We start from the raw sequence: 20,637 nt of genomic DNA on the forward strand, positions 1-20,637 counted from the left end.
ATATATATATATATATATATATATATATATATATATATATATGAGGGATCAAATTACACTCTTAAGTTACACTAATATATGAGGAGGGATCAAATTACACTCTTAAGTTACACTAATAGTTACACTCCTTTATGACCTTTGATTTTATTTTAATCTAACGGTTATTAAATGACTTTTTGACTCACATGATTATTACTAAAATTAAATTCCTCCACTTTTTTTTTGAATCAAATGAAGATTGAATTAATTCAAAAGCAATGGAATACAAGGTGATCGCTCGGATCCAGCCCCCAAGAAAGACAAAAAGAAGATAAAAGCTAAAAAGCCATCAACTTTGCTATATGTGGCCTAAGATTTTTGCTATACCAACCCCTATACACAATTATATCTATAATATTATCCACGATTTTAGCCTTATCAACTGCATTACCAAAACAAATATCGTTACGATATTTCCATACGCTATAAATAGTCTCTGCAGCAGCTAACTTCAGGATGGATGCTCTCCACCCTTTACCATTAGTATTCTTGCTCAACCATAAAATTTCTGCATCCCAAGATTGCGGAGTATGACTAACCTGAATCCAAGCAAGAATTTTGGCCCAAATACAAACTGTATCAGGACAAACAAAAAGTAGATGGTTAATAGACTCCTCATCACTCTTACAAAGACAACACCTGTTATCAGAAACCATCCCAAACCGAAAGAGACGTTGTCTCGTAGCCAATCTACCATGACAAGCAAGCCACATAGTCATCAGGGCCCTCGGTCTAGCAACGTTATGACGAAATATTTTCCTCCAACTAACATGAGATTATTTTTAATATTTCTTTTTAATAAATAAATACATGATTCTTTTTAATATTTCTTAAAAAAAAATCAGAATTCTCAAATATTTTTCTGGATTCTTAATAAAAAATAGTTTCTTATTATTTTCAAAATAATATATAAAAATTTTGATTTTAATATCAAACTAATTTTCATAAGATTATCACTTTATGTATATATTTTTGGATTTACAACATAATTATTATGTACACATTACTTGTTATTTTAATTTTTCCTTGAATATTTTTAATAGAATTTTCTAATATATTTAAAAACTTATAAATTTTATAGTGTAGTTTAATTAAATAAAATATTACTTTATTTAAGTAAAACAAAAAAATAAAAAAATTTGTTTAAAATTGAGAGGAAAGAAATTTTTTATTAAAAATAAAAATTATTATTAATAAATAAGTACTAGTTTCATTATTGTTTACAAAATAATATTCAAATTATGTGAAAAAAATTAAATAACAAGTAAAGAGTGTATAATAATTTAGTTTTGAATAAAATAGATAAAAAAATATAAAATGAATTTTTATAAAATGATCACTTTAATTATTTTATAAAGTGACCATTTTATTAAAATTCATGTAATATAATTTAAAGAAAAAAAATCCTCCTTTTTTTTACATAAATTTAATTTTTTAAATTTGTTTAAAATATATGAATTATATTAATTTAATGAAAATAATAAACCAAATTTATCAAAAGTGAGAGAAGACTAATTTTATCTCGTAATAAATAAAAAAGTAATTCTTTTTAATATCTGAAAAATTTGTTTTAATATTTATTAATAATAATTTTTATTTTTAATAAAAAATTTCTTGCCTCTCAATTTTAAACAAATTTTTATTTTTATTACACTATTTTGTAACCATTGATTGTACTTTAATCTAACGGTAATTAAATAACCTCTTTTGGACTCATCATTTACCTGATTCTTTCTAAAGATAGTTTCCTCTATTTTTGGTAATAAATAAAAACATGAATTTTTAAATATTAAATAAGCCAAAAAATATGAATTTTTAAATACTTTTGAAAAATTATTGATTCTTAATAAAAAATAATTTCTTTTTATATTTAAAATAATCTCACTTTTTTGTATTTTCTTTATATTAACTTTTATTATATTCAACTAAAGAAAATAATGAATTATGATTCTAAATATTTCTTAAAAAATCATAATTTTTAATAAAAACAGCTTTTTTTTTATTTTAAATGAGTTTCTTTAATATTTTTAATACGATTTCATAATCTATTTAAAAATTTATAGATTTCATAGTGTGCTTAAAGTGAATAAAATTTTGTTTAACTTAGAAAAATTAATAAATATTAAAATTTAATTTTTTTTAGTTTTATCCACTTAAAAAATATTATTTAATTTATTTTATAATATTGCATACTATTGGTTTAAAAAGTATTAGTTGCATTTATATATAAATTTACTTAATTTAAAGAAAAACATGAATAAAATTTTGTTTTATTTTGAAAATATTATTAAATATTAAAATGCACGTTTTTTTTTTAATTTCTTATCCATTTTAAAAAATATTTTTTAATTTTTATTATATAAAACAATATTTACCCACTTAAAATACACAATGAAATTTATAAGTTTTAAAATAAATTACAAAATTATATTAGAAAATATTAAATAAAAAATAAAATAGTGAATAAAATGTACATAATAATTATGTTGTAGTCGAAAAAATTATCATTTACTATAGGAAAATGTACATTATACAATGTACAAAATCGTATTAAAAACATAAAAGAAATTAAATAAAAGATAAGTTGGTTTAAAATTAAGAATAATTTTTTTTATTAACAATTATGATTTTTAAGAAATATTTAAAATTATAATTTATTATTTACTATAGTTGAATATAATAAAAGTTAATATAAAGAAAATACAAAAGTTAAGATTATTTTAAAAATAAGAAAAAATTAGTTTTTATTAATAATTCTTTAGAAGTATTTAAGAATTCTAATATTTTTATTTATTAAATATTAAAAAAATCATATTGTTATTTATTACCAAAAATAGAAAAAACTATCTTTAGAAAGACTCGTGTGAATAATGACTCAAAAAGAGATCATATAATAACCGTTAGATTTAAGTACAATCAATGATTATAAAAGAGTGTAAAACTTAGTATAACTTGTTGGTGTAATTTGATCCCTCCTATATATGAGGAGGGATCATATTACACTCTTAAGTTACACTAATAGTTACACTCCTTTATGACCTTTGATTTTATTTTAATTTAACGGTTATTAAATGACTTTTTGATTCACATGATTATTACTAAAAATAAATTCCTCCACTTTTGATAATAAATAAATACATGATTCTTTTTAATATTTCTTTAAAAAAAATCTGAATTCTCAAATATTTTTCTGGATTCTTAATAAAAAAATAGTTTCTTATTATTTTCAAAATGATATATAAAAAATTTGATTTTAATATCAAATGAATTTTCATAAGATTATCACTTTATGTATATATTTTTGGATTTACAACATAATTATTATGTACACATTACTTGTTATTTTAATTTTTTCTTGAATATTTTTAATAGAATTTTCTAACATATTTAAAAACTTATAAATTATATAGTGTAGTTTAATTAAATAAAATATTACTTTATTTAAGTAAAACAAAAAATCATATAATAACCGTTAGATTTAAGTACAATCAATGATTATAAAAGAGTGTAAAACTTAGTATAACATGTTGGTGTAATTTGATCCCTCCTCTATATATATATATATATATATATATATATATATATATATATATATATATATATATATATATATATATATATATATATATATATATATATATATATATATATATATATATATATATATATATATATATAATTAGTTACACCAAGTATTACACTCATTTATAACCTTTGATTTATTCAAAATCTAATGGTATATATATATGGATAGAATTAATTTATCATTTAGTTAAAATGGATAGAATTAAAATTTAATTTAAATAAAATAGAAGAAAATAATTAGAAATTTGTGTAAGAATTAAAAAAAGAATTTTTTTCCATTAACTTTGCTAGTAAATTTCTAGTAATAATATGAATAATACCGTTAATTGATAAAAATTTTAGTAGTGATATTTTAATTAAAAAATAATTAAATTCATTTGTAAATATATATATAGAATTGATTATCTATGTGAGAGAAAAATAATATTTTGTTAATGCACTAAAATTGATTAGATAGATATATAAGCACCTTGTTGTTGCGGCCCTTGCACACAACCTTCGCCTCTTCTCCGAATCCAAGGTTCATTCATCACATTTATCTGGCTAACATCACCTATACTCCACCTACACCCAAATCATTAGAACCTCTTTGGCTTTCCAAATGCTCTTCCAAACAAAACTAGGATTATAACCAAGATTTGCTTCAAAGAAAGAAGTTCGAGGGAAATACCTTGCTTTAAAGAATCTGGACACCAAGGCTTGTGGTTGATTCATGATGAACCATCCTTGCTTTGCAACCATAGCCATATTAAAAGCTCGAAAATCTCTAAAACCAAGACCCCCCTCTGACTTAGAACAAGCTAACCTGTCCCAAGCCATCCAACGGATACCCTTACTATTAGAACCTCCACACCACCAGAAGGCATTCACCATCTTCTCAATATCATTAATCACCACTTCAGGCAAGATAAAGATACTCATCACATATGCCAGAATTGCTTGAAGGACCGACTTAATCATGACTTTTTTCCCAGCTTTAGACAAAGACCGACCTTTCCAAGAATTTATCCTTTGCCATATATGATCTTTGATGAACGCGAATGTAGCCTTTTTACTCCTCCCAATCATGGAAGACAAACCTAAGTACTTTCCGATCCCTAAGGCATGACGAACTCCCATGATATTTGCTAGATCCTCTTGGGCTGGAAAACTCAGATTACGACTAAAAAAGACCTCAGATTTATTCAAATTGATCTCCTGACCGGATGCTTTAGCATAAGTATCCAGAATCTCCACGAGATGTGAGACTTCCTCCACATTAGCACTGCAAAACAAAAAACAATTGTCAGCAAAAAGCAGATGCGACACACTAGGTGCCTCTCTACAGACTTGGATACCGTGGATATCCCCATTAGCCACAGACCCCTTGATAAGGGCCGATAGTCCTTCAGATATGAGTATGAAAAGATAAGGCGACAGTGGGTCGCCTTGTATAAGTCCTCTTCCTGGTACGATAGGTCCAACATTGTTCGAATTAACTAGTACAGAATAGTGAACCGAAGTAACACACATCATAATCCAATGAGTCCACCTCTCAGAAAAACCCATCTTCAACAACATAGCTCTCAGAAACCCCCAATCCACCCTATCATATGCTTTACTAATGTCGATCTTGAGGGCTAAATGAGTTATCCTCCCTATCGTCTTTCTCTTAAGAGTATGGATAATCTCGGTAGCTATCATAGCATTATGCAAAATGGACCAACCCTCCACAAAAGCAGATTGCTCCTCCGAGATACACTTATTTAGTAACGACTTTAATCTGTTAGCCAGAGCTTTAGCCACTACCTTATAAATGACGTTACAAAGCAATATCGGTCGAAAATCTTGAATTCTATTGGGTTGGCCACACTTTGGAATCAAGCATATGTTCGTATCGTTGAACGATTTAACCTCTTTTAAGCCACAACGATGCAGCCTCGAAAATATCATTACCGCAGACCTTCTCAAAAATGTTGATAAAAACCGGGGTTAAAACCGTCTGGCCCCGAAGATTTATCTGGGTGCATATCAACCAACGCCGCATACAGTTCGGCTTTAGAAAGGGAGAAATCAACTTGCTGTTTTCCTCATCCGATATTCTCTACGGGATTTTACTCATCACTGGTGCGTACTCGCTATTGTTTCTACACATGAACAGTTCTTCAAAATAACTCCTAACAGTATCACCCAAGCCATGTGTGTCTGTTATGACTTTGCCATCATCATGAGTCAATCTCAGAATTCTCTTAAAGCAGACTAATTATAATTACTAAAATGGATTTTATGGATATTGTTTATAAAAGGTTTCTTAATTGTTCCATATTTTTATTGTATTAAAGTATGCGCATTTTATTCATGACCAATCAAAATTGTATAATAAGCTTTCAATAGCATAAATGGAATAAATTAATGAACACAATAAATCATTGTATTCATTAGGATATATATATATATATATATATATATATATATATATATATATATATATATATATATATATATATATATATATATATATATATATATATATATATATATATATATATATATATAATTTGTGTAAATATTTGATTGAGAAAATTATAAAAACACAATTTAATGTATATTATTGGACATGTTTGAAATTATAGCCAAACTTAAACCATTTGATTTTTTTTTCATTTTAAAATTTTTAATATTTTTAATTAAATTTTATTCAACTTTCATGTTTAATAATTTAGACTATTTTAACATTTTTTTCATTAAAAAAATTATATTTCATTTTTTGTATAAAAATAAAATTATATAAAATATTGATTAAACTTAAATCTATCTTAAAATTATTTTAATCAAAATTAAAAGAAAATTAATAAAAACACAATTTAATGAAATTTAAATACCGTATTCTTACAATTTTCAATAACATTTCCTAAATATTAAATGTAGTTTGTCCCTTTCTTCTAATGAAAGTCTTCCTTCTACAGAAAGTCTGGATTCTACCTGTCAAAATTTACAAGAAGTCTGGATTCTACCTGTCAAAATTTAAACACAATAATAAATTGATAAAAATAAAATTAAAAGAGTACTTTTTCTTTGGACTAAACATGCTCTGAAATTAGAGTACTCTCCACAAAGTAGCAATCTGGAACTAAAAAAAAGGCTAAACTTAAAGGACCACAAGCTTAGTGTTACCAATCTCTTAAAAAAAAGATTCAACTTGACCCAATGAAACACAAACAAACTGAAAATCACAACCAAATATACCATCGTGTGAGTCTCTATAATAGACTCATGTAATCTCTAAAAAATAAAAACCATAAAAAATAATTATAAACAATCATAACTCAAATGCAAAGGTACTTTTTTAGTTCTAAGTAATAGTTTAGAAACTTGAATAGCATTATCCAGTGAATTTTCTTGAGTCATCAAAAAAAATCAAAAGATGATGACTTTGGATTTGTCGATACACAACTCAGATTAGTCGATGGACAGGGTATAATTTTCCCGCAAGAGACTCTTTGAAAAAAATACAATCAGGTACAATGCAACAAACCAAGTTAGAATGATGCATCTAAACAAAAGCTCCACACATAGTTAACCTCGATTGTGGATTTCGAATCATAAAGTTATAATTACATAGTTTGTAAATTGATTTTAAACAATCTCAGTAATTGATTTAGATTGCACTTCCAAAATCTATATTGCCATGAGGAATGAATTCATAAACAAAATAAAACACTTCAGAGAATATGAAGTTCAGAGATCCTTTCATGTAGTGTGACTCCAGTAACAACTTCCGTTAAGAGGCAATTTTTAAATATAATTATTAAAACATAATTCTTAAAAAACGTAATTTTAAGTCTTGAAACAAATATACCTTATAGTTATATTTTGAGATATTATTATTGTTATTATCATATTTAAGGATCAATTTTCAAATGTATTTATTAAAACATAATTTCAAATCTTGAAACAAATATACCTTATATTTTTAAATTTATAAAAATGTAAACGTTAGAATGAAAAGCGGGTTGGGTCGGGCGGCCCATTTGAGAGCTCTATTGAGATGTGGACATTTATTTACTAGAATGGAAAATGAGAGAAATTACCAATCAAACTTTTTCCATGAAACCTTATTGCAATAGAACTAACACTCATTCCCTTTGCCACTGCGTATGTAGGCAACTCCCTCTCTTTCTCAATAAATACTTTCTTCGAAGCAATGTTGGTGAGTTTTTTTTACTCAATATCACGACTCTTTATTTTTTATCATAAATACAATGAGAGATTCAATCACTCTTTATTTTTCTCAAACTCTAAATCAACTACAATTCAGTTGGAGCAATGCTTCTCCAACTCTTATACCTTAAGATTGGATGTGTTCATCATATTTATCTTATTTCAACTGCCATAATTTTTTTGATTAATTAAGTGAGTTCATAAATTTTCCACCATACTAGGTACATTCTTTTTAAATCTTTTATACATTTATTTTACAACAAAGTTAAGTAAATTTTGGATCATCCTATTTTCTTTCCCTTAAAGATAAAGAGAAATCTTGTTAACATTATTTTGGAATACATGTTTCTTTAAATCCACTTAAAAAACATAATATTTCTTTAATCAAACCCGAGTAAAAAAAAAAATTTAATTTGTTTATAAATATAAATGAAGATATGAACATTGTAATGAAAATATAAATAAAACCTAGAGTTTAATATTTCTCTTTGAAAGTGATATTAAGTTTTTTCTATTATAAATGATTATTTACATTGAAATTTAATGAAATTAAGTTTTAATACATAATGTAAAAAATCATTTTGATTTTAAAACAACATACTAGTACTATTTATGATAACATGCATTTATAATTTTTTTAACAATTCTTACTACGAAGGATTATTTAACTTCAAAAGTCAATGAAATTATATATTTTTATACATTGTTAAAATATCATTCATACGAAATGGCCCCAATTCACATGTCTGATGTATCATATTAAACTCTAAATTATGAATGAATTAGGAAACACAATAAACTCAATTAGTTTTCACAGATATATTCATTTGAAAGTTTGCTTATTTATTTACTACAAATAGAGCAGCTAGTAAGCCAACCATACATATCATATATGAAGTGAGTATCACCGGTAAATCTTAGTTCATTAACATCCTCAACATTGTAAAAAAATATTTGAAGGACATATATACTATTATATTATTTTTATTATCTTTTAAAAAAATTATGTTAGTAAAACAAAACAAAAATTAAATTTGATCGTGGTATCATCAATTTAATCTTTCATAAGGAATTTTAACATGAGCTTGCCAAAATCTTCCATTAAACTTATAAAACAATATCTCTCATTCCTTTATTTATTTTTATTTTTGTGTACTTATGTATGAGCTCATCACACTATCTTAATAAAAATACAATTACATTCAAATAGTAAATTTTACAATGAAAAGTATTATTAATAAACTTCAAGAACTCCAAAATAACGATAATAAATTTTATTGAATGAAAGTGGCTCTATTTTTCTATAAATAATTAATAAAATACATTCCAAATAACATTTTCAAAATTTTCTTTTCCGATCATGAGACTTCATCTAACAATGGTGTTTATGAATTCTGACTTTACAACTAAACAAAGTTTCTATTTCCTGTGAGAAACCATCTGTACCATCTAGCAGATTGTTTTGGCACACGTTTGAGATTATCAGCAAAATCAATATATATGAGCCCCCATTTGTCAGAAAAACCTTGATGAAATTCAAAAGTATCAAATGCAGACCATACAAAGAATCCTTTAACATTTACTCCAGCACTGTAAATTTATAAAAAAAAATAAGTAAAATAATTTCGATCTTTTAACACATAAATCATACGATGTAGTAAAAATAATAACTTACTCAAGTGCTCGTTTCACATAATTTATATGTGTTGCAATATAATCCATGCGATGTTTGTCTTTCAATGGCTGTGAAATTGTTCCTGAAGCAATACCTATGATATTAAAGAGAATTTCAAACAATATTAGTTAGATTAATCAAACTTAATTAATTAAAAATGTATTCTTTATAATTTATTAAGAATATGCCCTAACCATTTTCAGTAATGTAGATCTTAGGATTATTATATGTTTTCTTCAAGAATACTAAGACATTGTATAATCCTTGTGGATTTACAAAGCTCATTGTTGCATTATCCTACAAATTTTAAAACATTAATTATAAAAAATATAACCATAATAATAATAGTAATAATAATTTGTGTAAAACCTTCTTAAATCAATTAGTTATCTCACCCGTATACCCAATATTATTCCCTCGTCATTAAATACTGAAATACAAAATAGATAAAAAAAATAAATTAGTAAAATAATATTGGTATTTTTATTGAGAATATTTTAATTAAATTAAAATTTATTGTGAAAAATAAGACCTGCCTTGTTTTATTGCCAAAGAATCGTAATTGTCCAAACCCTTAATAAGAAATTTGTTTGGTTCATCTTTACCAAAAAAAGATCTATAATAATTTATTCCAATAAAATCTAAACTTCCTTTGATTAATCTCTTTTCCTCTTCAGTGAATTTTGGAAGCCTATCTCTCACTAGCTCCTTCATGCTTGTAGGATAATCACCATTAAATAATGGATCCAAAATCCTGTTGTTATATTAAAAAAAATTAAGTGCATATAATAAATATTAAAAAAGAAAAATTAATAGAGTATATGGAATAAATTATGAATTTAATTATAATATGTATAAAATTATTTTATATTATCAGTGTATATAAATTAAATATATTACTAACCATCCTGTAGAAAAATCCCTAAGCCTTACAGTTGCAGCTACATCCTCTGGTTTTCTACTGAATGGAATATAATCTTCAATGGATAAAACAATTCCAATTTCTCCACCTTGTTTTGCCTTCAATATTTTATAAAATAATTAATAAGAATTTAATTTATCCATTTTTTCATTAAATTGGATGCTATTATTTTTTTATGAGACAATAATAATACTAATAAATTAGTGTAAGAAAAAAGAAATTATACCTGATATTTTTCTCTGTATAACTTAACAGATTCACCATGGGAAATGAGGCATATATGCATCAAAGTATAAACATCTCTGCATTCTTTAGTAATTTGGCAATTTTCTGGAATAGGAATATCAAAACCATGCATATAATTAAATATCGCCGTGATTTCTAACTCGTTGAATGTAGTCCAATGTTTTACACGATCTCCATAAGCCTTGAATAAAACATCACTATAATCCTTGAAATGTTTTCTGAATTTTTTTTATAAAAAAAATCAAATAATCAATATGAGAATAATGTAAATTTTATAATATTTTTGTTAAGCATAATAGTGAAATTTCCTTACATGATAGATGGATTCAAGAAGCCTCCTTTAGTAAAAAGACTTAGTGGATAATCAAAGTGCAAAATTGTAACAAAAGGTGTGATGCCTACATACAAATACATCAAAATTTTAGAATTAATATGATGTTATCATAATAAGAAAAAATGAATTTGTGAATTTATTTTTAATGTGATTTATAAATTCATACCATTAGCAAGTAATTCATCGATCAACTTGTTATAGAAGTCTATGCCTTCTTGATTTATACCTCCTTCTAAGGTTCCATCTAGATGGTTTTAAAAATAAAGTGAAAAATTAGCAATTAATTAATTAATTAATTTAGCTATATTATTTTATTTAAATACAAATAAAATAAAATAAATTACCGGGAAATATTCTACTCCATGCAATGGAAAATCGGTAAGAGTTTATACCAAGTTTCTTTAAAAGTTTCACATCCTCCTGCAAAATTATTCCAAAAATATAAATAAATGAATGAAATTATTACCTCCTTCCCTAAATATAAAACCTTCTAGAATAAATCACGATAATTTTTGTTCTTACGCTATATCGCTTATAATGGTCTATCATTGTACCGCACTTATCAATATCCTTAATCGTTGCTGCTGCTAAAAAAAGTTAGTATACACAAAGTTAATTAACATTTTAAAGTGTTAATTCACTGATAAATACTTGATTCTTTAAATAATATCTTAGAAATTTGTAAAATAACCCTAGAATATCCAAATGAATTAATAAATTTATTTTCAACCTTTTTCACTCATAAATATTGAATCCCAAACACTTGGTCCTCTCCCTCCTTCATGAGCTGATCCTTCTATCTATATTCAATAATAATAACATGTAAACGAGAGACATAGGGAAATTAAATTATATATGTATATATATATATATATATATATATATATATATTATGATTGAGATATTCGATAATATATTTTCACCTGTAGAGCAGATGTTCCAACACCAAACAAAAAATCTTGTGGAAACGAGTTTCTGTTTACCACTTGTGGTGCTTTTCCTGTAATTATATAAGAATTTTTAATTTTAATCATTGGAATATAAATGTATATAACAAAAAATAAGGATTAGGGCAAAAAAAAAGTAATGCATATAAAAAACCTCGACCCTCCACTGGATTATGGGAAAAGAAAATAATGAAGAAAATTGCCGCAAGAGTTTTGTGAATTCTTGGAGATGAAGTCGCCTTCATTGTGGATAAGAAGAATAAAAGAATTTAAATTTGATGTGGAAATAGTTTTAATTATATGAAAAGATGAAAATTCGTGTGAGATATATAAAGGTGAATAGTCAATGGAGAGAGGTTATTACATCCTGTACTTATGCGATTTTCTATTTCTTAGAATAAAAGAGGCATTTTCCACACACAAAAAATCGGTTCTATTATTGTTTAAAACTTAATTGAAGCTTCTCTTAAAAAAAAAACTTGATAGAAACAACAAAAATACAACGTAATTGAGTACATAGAAATTAGTTGAGAATGACAAATGATAATTTATATATAGAAAAAGCTAATAATTATTTGTTATTTAAAATTACTTTTGTTAGGCCAAAATAAGTAAGGATACTTTTAATTTAATTATGTCAACAAAAAACATGTTTATTTGTTTAAGAGAGACCACAACATAATTATCATTTTAGTTGAATAAGTATTGTAAAAACATATTTTTATTGCATTGAGAAACATTGAAATCGTGCAAATAAGTTTATATAATTCATGGATTTTACATAAATTAAAAAGGTTCATATGAATAATACGGTTTTTAAAAGTGAATGTGTTAAAAATTACTCTTCATAAACTACTGGTAACTACATTGATTTTTTTTAATACAAGAGAAGGCTATAGAACTCTAAAGAAGGAAAAACTAATAATGAATTATAAGAGGAGTTGACTAGCCTGAGGAATCCGAGATATACATTGAAAGAACTTCTAGGAGACAATATTCATAATATTTTGAGCTTGAATCATGTTGTAAGTTCATGTTAGCCAAAGCATACGCACACGACACATCTATTGGCTTCTTTATAAATATGTTTGATCCTCACCTCCCAATCACGGTCCAGAATGTTTCTTATCTGTTGAAGCGAGATTTTTCCAGTGTTCATTTTAGATGCATTTTTGTTGATTGTATAAAAAATTCCCTTGTTATCAATATGTAGCTCCACCTTTATATGGCTTCTTTCATATGCCATGTTCAAGCCTTCTTTGATTCCCTGCAGTTTTGCTATGTCAACATTATCAGTGAAGGAAAATCGCGATATAATACGCAACGGAAATTAAAAAATTTCCTTTAGTGATCCTTATGAATGGGCATGATCAGTGATAAAAACAGTTACCTCTTGTGGCGATTGAAACCTTTGATGTCGAATCGAAGGAGTGATCACGAGCGTTGATGAAGAACAAAGCCTCTACTCAGTCCACAGGAACAGATCCCTTCAGTCTCAGTGCTAGCTGATACGAATGAAGGCTTTGAGTGAGAGAAAAGAAAATACGCCTAGGATTTCTCTGACCAAATTTTCATCAAGTGAAATGCTTCAGCACAGTGGTTCTATTATAGAACCACTTGTGTGGGCTACAAGATAAAAGCCCAATTAAGGCTGCAAGCTAAAAGCCCAATTAAGCCATATATCACTTAAGCGCATGGTACCTTACCACATTCCGAATTCACTTAAGTGCAGTGTACCTTACGGTGTTCCTTATTTACTCTGTATCTTATCAACTTGTCCTTATGTGTGTGACCTAGTAGTTTTTCGTGATGTTGGAAATTGTATTAAATCACACATTTAACATAATAAACAGTGAGAAGAGTATCTAGAAATACATCACTGCTACCCAAGTCACGAAAATGTCATGTGATCTGACAAAAACCTTTCCATGACAATGCTTGTGTGTACAATTACCCTTTTGCCCTTATGTCTATATTAAACACAAGGCATAGACCATGTCACCCTTGTCCAGTTCAATATTAGACTCTTAGACATTTATCCTATTATGCAGGATGGGCAAATTCCATCTATGTCACTCATGTCCCTCAGCATGCTTTGTGAAGTACCCATTATCTGTCTTTATGGTCATCCAATTACGGACAATGTTTGATCAACAATAAAACACTTGACTCTACATCTAGGGTTCATAATGGTTTCTGATCGAAGGATGGTATACACCACTTATCACCATGAGAAGAACATATGACACTTTGCATAACATTCTTTGTAGTATTTTCATAGCGGGTCAATCCAGTATAAATATTACTCCTAATATTTATACCTATGTCAAGACTTGATAACTCCTTATCCATGATCCATGAGATGTGATCATCAGTCTATCTTCATAATAGTCTCGATGCTTTAATATTATCCCGCTTCAAAATAAGCTCGACTATGTATACTTTAAGAATAATGTCCTTATGTTTAAGGGTTAAATAAGTTTTTGGTACCTATAAAATTATGAAAATTTGTTTTTAGTCCCTATTAAAAAAATGACAGGTTTTGGTCCCCCACAAAATTATTATGCACGTAATTTCAGTCCATGTTGTTAGACCGATGTTTATTTTTAAATAATTATTTTACAAACTTGTTTAGAATTTTATAAAAAGTCCCTCAAAAAAAAAAGAAACTCAAAATTTTATTTCTAAGTCGAAATATGCATTAATTTTATCTTTATCTTTTGAAATTTAAAAAATTCATATTTAATTCTTCTAATTTTCAAAAATTCTATAAATTAGTAAAGAAATATTTTATAGTATTCTAAACAAGTATGAAAAAAATTATTCTAAAATTTAAAATTTTAAGGGTAATTAAACAGTTTTTAAAATTTTAAAAAATAACAAGGACTAAAATTGCATGCATATACATTTTGGAAGGACTAAAATATTTTTTTTTCGTAGGGACTAAAAATAAAATTTGAAATATTTATAGGGACCAAAAACATACTTAACCCTATGTTTAATGGGTTCTCATGATTAAGTTGCACTTAACATTTCATTAAATAAACTAACTATTCTAGGGACTTTATTATTTTGGAAAAACAAAACATAGTTAAGAAATGCCTTTTATTATTAATAAATAATTCGATACAAGTGCCAAAAAGTATTGACTTCTAGGGCTTACACTAACAATCAGCTCATATGTTGTTTTAAACTCCACCACACAAAACTCCATTATAATCCCTTTGCACCCCTCCACAACCTACTTACATATTACCCTTGAAAACTCCATGCATACTGAGGCGTATCCAATTCTCCTTAGGAGGAGACCACATAATGTGATAAGTAAATTGTTCTTTATGTTGCAACTGTAGTGTTAATTAAATGTTTGACTGGTAGATCCTTTCATGTAGTGTGACTCCAGTAACAACTTTCGTTAAGAGGCAATTTTTAAATGTAATTATTAAAACATAATTCTTAAAAAAAAGTAATTTTAAGTCTTGAAACAAATATACCTTATAGTTACATTTTGAGATATTATTATTGCTATTATCATATTTAAGGATCAATTTTCAAATGTATTTATTAAAACATAATTCTTAACAAACCTAATTACAAATCTTGAAACAAATATACCTTATATTTTTGAATTTATAAAAACTATAAATATTTTAAATCAAAAGGTCCAATTACATCACTAAATTATTCCATTTACAACCATGAATGGAAAATGAGGATCTATATGATTAGGAATGCATTTTGTTGGGATGTTCATATCTTACATTTAAAATCTATCCTCATAGCTTTATGAAGCTTTACTAGTACATTAATGACATGTAAATTAGGACAAGTTTAAGTGACTTTGTATTAGCATAATTTCGGTAACTTTCGTTAAAAAATCATTTTCTCATATCAATATAATATACATTGATTATTCATTTATTCATCATATTAAGTAAAGTTATCGAAGTCATAAGTACAATAAAGTTATCCAAGTTATTCACTATAAATTATTTATATAAATATAAAGGTTGAACACGTGGCTTGATCATGTGCATCTGATTGATCATACGATCGGGAATCGTTAAATGATATTGTGTTTTCAATGTCCATATAGCACATGCGTGTATCATAGTTAGAACTGTCAAAATGGACCCGGCCTATCGGACCAACCCACGAGCCCTATATTTTATCGTTGGTCGGACTGCAAGAAGTTCGCTTGGACTGGGCTGGTCAAGCGGACTTTGGGCTACCCCATTAAAAATAAATTTATCAAATAATTTTAGTTAATTTTGGAGAAAAAAGATTAAGCTAAGATATGATTGCATAAGTGTATTTCAAGTGAAAAATAAAAGTTAAAGAGGATGAATTATGTTTTTAAGATGATGTGATTAAAGAAATGGTTGTGAAATGAAGAAAAAGTTTGATAAGTATTGGAGATAATATTCAGTTCCTTTATACTTTTACATAGATATCTTCGTGATATTCATATATATGAATGTTGATTTGATGAATATTTTAAATATCACTTAACTAAATTTATGATTACTCTCTACTTATGTTATGTAGTTTTTATCCATTACATTTTTTTTATAAATTTAAAACTATAATATTAAAATAAGAGACTGACTGGCCTATCGGACCACAAGGACTAATTAGAAATTGGATCAGAATATTTTTTGCAGCCCATTAAGTAGTCAGGCCGATCCACTTTAGTCCCATTATATGTTATGACCCTTCGGGCCAAAGCGGATTGGGTCGGGCGGTCCATTTTAGAGCTCTATTCATAGCTAATAATGTAAATGTTAGGTGGTTCACTAGAAACATTTATTTCTGTAAGAAAAACGAGATGTGGACATTTATTTACTAGAATGAAAAATGAGAGAAATTACCAATCAAACCTTTTCCATGAAACCTTATTGCAATAGAACTAACACTCATTCCCTTTGCCACTGCGTATGCAGGCAACTCCCTCCCTTTCTCAATAAATACTTTTCCATTTCTTCAAAGCAATGTTGGTGAGTTTTTTTACTGAATATCACGACTCTTTATTTTTTATCATAAATACAATGAGAGATTCAATCACTCTTTATTTTTCTCAAACTCTAAATCAGCTACAATTCAGTTGGAGCAATGCTTCTCAACTCTTATACCTTAAGATTGGATGTGTTCATCATATTTATCTTATTTCAACTGCCATAATTTTTTTGATTAATTAAGTGAGTTCATAAATTTTCCACCACACTTGGTACATTCTTTTTAAATCTTTTATACATTTTTTTTACAACAAAGTTAAGTAAATTTGGGATCATCCTATTTTCTTTCCCTTAAAGATAAAGAGAAATCTTGTTAACATTATTTTGGAATACATGTTTCTTTAAATCCACTTAAAAATACTAAAATATGTTTCTTTAGCTTCATCACAATCAAGAAAAATATGCATAATAGTATAGGGTTCTAGGAAACACCTCGAACATGTTAAGAGCATATATGAACATGTGTTTATAAGTGAGGGAAATCATTATTTTATAAGTTGATTTTATATAGATGGGATAGGTCAAACTCAGAAATCTAAGATGGTATCAAAACATAGTTCAAGATTCGTAAGTTCACTTGTTATCACATTTTTGCTATCGAAACACCCATTATATATATATATATATATATATATATATATATATATATATATATATATATATATATATATATATATATATATATATATATATATATATATATATATATATATATATATATATATATATATATACACACGAACCAAATCCAATAGTGTTGAGTGTGATGAAGTGTGTTAAGAGTCTCATATTTATTATTATATGGAATTATAGGTGAGGGAAATCATCATCTTACTAGCCGATTTTTTAGAGATGTGATAAGTCAAACTCAAAAGACTAAGATGGTACGAAAGCTTAGTTCAAGATCAACTAGGCTACCTGATATCAAGTTTTTTCTATCGAGTCACCCATCATTTATATCGATATATCAAGTCTAATAGTGATGGACGTGAACGAGTGTGTTAAGAGTATCACATCTAAAATTATATGACTGAAACATATGTTTATAAGTGAGTGCAATCCTCATATAACACGTCGATTTTGTAGGGATGAGTTAGGTCTAACTCAAAAATCTAAGATAGTGTCAAAGCTTATTTCAAGATCTATTTGATCACTTGCAATCAAGTTCTTGCTATCAAGCCACCCAATGTTTATATCCATGCATCTAGCTGAATACTGCATGACAACGCGAGGGAGTGTGTTAAGAGTTTCATATATGACAATATATAGATTGGTCATATTTTTATAAGTGTGTCATTTTCACCGTCCAATCCAGTTTTGTAGATATAAGTTAGGTTAAATTCAAAAATCTAAGAAGACAAGTGTAATATATACCACGATATTTTTCCACATTAATATGAAAAAATAATTTTAAAAGTGACATGTGTACAAAATCATTTTTATATCGGTTAAATGTTTAACCAATGAAAAAAGTTGATGAAAAATAATATAATTTTTATTTTTCTAATTTTAAACAAGTAAACAAACCATCTATTTCAAAATTCATTTTAGATAGTTTTCAACCTCACCGATGTAATAAATTTTGTTCGACTCAATTAGAAATGATAGGTGAAATGACGAAGTAATGTTTTGTTGCGGTGAATTTGTTCTTCCGATGAAGCAGAGAATTGGTTGATTTGCAAAGTTAGCGCTTCAGCGCACAAGTCAATAAGAGAATAAAGAGTAATCTGAGAGTGAGAATGAATTTGAATATCGGAAATGTCACCGTTTTCTTTTTTAGTGAGAGCGATTAAAAACCGGCAGCATGAGATGAAACACGTTGTGCACATAGCTATTGAATATAAGCAGACGGTAAAAAACAAAAATCACAATTCTTAGAAGAATGAGAGATCACGTGTTCCACGTACCTAGGCGCTCTTTTACCACTTAGAAAAAACTTCAAAATAATGCTTCAAAAAGTAGGTAAACAAGCTGGCACACTTTGCAACAACTACTAACAAGTTGGAACACTTGACAACAATTTCTACTGTAACTTCTGTCTCAAAATAGTCATTCATTAACTTCTCAAAATGGTAGGTCATGCATCCCCTTCCCACTCTAAAAGGAATATGGAATGTAATATGTGTCGCTAGCAACATTACCAAACCGTGTTACACAAAGATTATCCAATACTTTTACTTTATCAACAAAACTAAAAGTACAAAAACCTTTCTCATGCAAAGTGTGGACATGGTTTTGATAAATTACAGTTGGCTTTTTGGAAGTGTTTTAATTTGACTAGTGAGATTCATTAGTAAGCAAGTGTATCTAGAAAAGTGGAAAGTGGAAATGCAACAGAAGCATGTCGTAGATTGATTAAGATATAGTAACATTGTGGCACTAGTCAATCAAAAAAGGGTCCACAATGTGTTGCATCAATCGTTAATTAGGAATGTTGCCATATATATGATGTTCCTAGTTCAGTACATCATTGAAAGTACATCACCATTCCTAATTGTTCTAAATTGTAATGCATGTCTTTGACCCTTTCTGTCATCAAATCAGCGAGTAACCCTTCAACTCAACATATATATTGCTATCAGAAATAATAGGACTAGCTACTAATTATTGGATAGGGAAATATAATAGTTTGACTTAGAGATTCATATGTTGGTAATGGTAGTAGCAAAGTCTAACAAATGGCAACTATTATTAACATAGAATTATTGTATATCTGACCAAAAAGAAAAAAGAATTATGAATAGTAATTAACTTATACTCAAAGTAAATTACACTTGAAACATGTCGGACTCTAAATACAATTTACCGTATTGAAACAAAGATTTGGCGATAGGTTGATAATGACTACTATAAAAAGGCTTCTATGTGCGCTTTAAATGCACTTTGTGCATATGAAGCGTTGTTGCGCCTATGGGATCAACGTGCCCCAAGCCCGTAGGTGAGGAAGGTGACACGCCTAGCCTCACTCAAGTGTAGTTACTGTTTTGAGAACTCATTAGAGTTGTTGGATGTGTGTTTTGATCTTCTAACGTGACCATTGAATTTGGCGTTTGTTGTGCCTATAATGCGAGAACTTGAAAATCATTTTCACTTTTTGCAATCCTCTTTTCTTCAAGGTGTTTTGAGATAGCGTTATGTTAGTCACTTCACTTTTCGCAATCCTCTTTTCTTCAAGGTTCTTTGAGATAGCGTTATGTTAGTCACTTCTTTTTTACTGTTGAGAGTTCTAAATTTCGGATTGCTTCGCTCGAACTTCCTACATTTTCACTTGATTTCTTTAGACAACCTGCATTAAAACACAAGGCATTTTGTTTTTCTTCCCTTGTTCATTTTTTAGTTTTCAATCTTGTTGGCATATGGAGAATCCAAGAAATCTAGGTTTAGGTATCCCCTTTGTAGAACTTAGCAATGTTGGTTCTAGTACCAAATTGGTTGTACTCAGTCCTAGTGATATGGGGCCTTATCCCACTCGTGTAGATATGAAACATGTCGGGATATGATTTATATTGGGGAAGTTAATGTGAGTAATCCCGATGTTGTTGAAAATCTTATGGATGACCCTAAGATTTAAAAATCATTTTTAAAAATTAAAAAAAAAAAATCTTGTTAAAACATAATGGCCATGTACAACTCATTTATAATGAATGTTTAATAAATATTTGATCACTCCAAAC

General features: G+C 27.4%; 2 protein-coding genes across 2 annotated transcripts; both read right to left on the reverse strand.

The window, feature by feature from the left end:
* Positions 1-317: 317 nt before the first annotated feature.
* LOC131613364 (uncharacterized) lies at positions 318-758 on the reverse strand. The gene has a single exon (XM_058885039.1). The coding sequence runs from the start codon at positions 756-758 to the stop codon at positions 318-320; it is 441 nt and encodes a 146-aa protein (XP_058741022.1).
* An 8,472-nt stretch (positions 759-9,230) lies between these two features.
* LOC131613365 (furostanol glycoside 26-O-beta-glucosidase-like) lies at positions 9,231-12,193 on the reverse strand. Its single transcript, XM_058885040.1, has 14 exons — positions 12,103-12,193; positions 11,925-12,001; positions 11,732-11,801; positions 11,524-11,582; positions 11,346-11,421; positions 11,168-11,245; positions 10,981-11,065; positions 10,648-10,885; positions 10,404-10,519; positions 10,036-10,253; positions 9,895-9,929; positions 9,694-9,796; positions 9,500-9,593; positions 9,231-9,414 (listed from the first exon to the last, which is right to left on the reverse strand). The coding sequence occupies exons 1-14, from the start codon at positions 12,191-12,193 to the stop codon at positions 9,231-9,233; spliced, it is 1,524 nt and encodes a 507-aa protein (XP_058741023.1).
* Between the last annotated feature and the right edge of the window lie 8,444 nt (positions 12,194-20,637).

The sequence above is a fragment of the Vicia villosa genome, linkage group LG6 (genome assembly GCF_029867415.1).
Source record: "Vicia villosa cultivar HV-30 ecotype Madison, WI linkage group LG6, Vvil1.0, whole genome shotgun sequence".
NCBI lineage: Eukaryota > Viridiplantae > Streptophyta > Magnoliopsida > Fabales > Fabaceae > Vicia > Vicia villosa.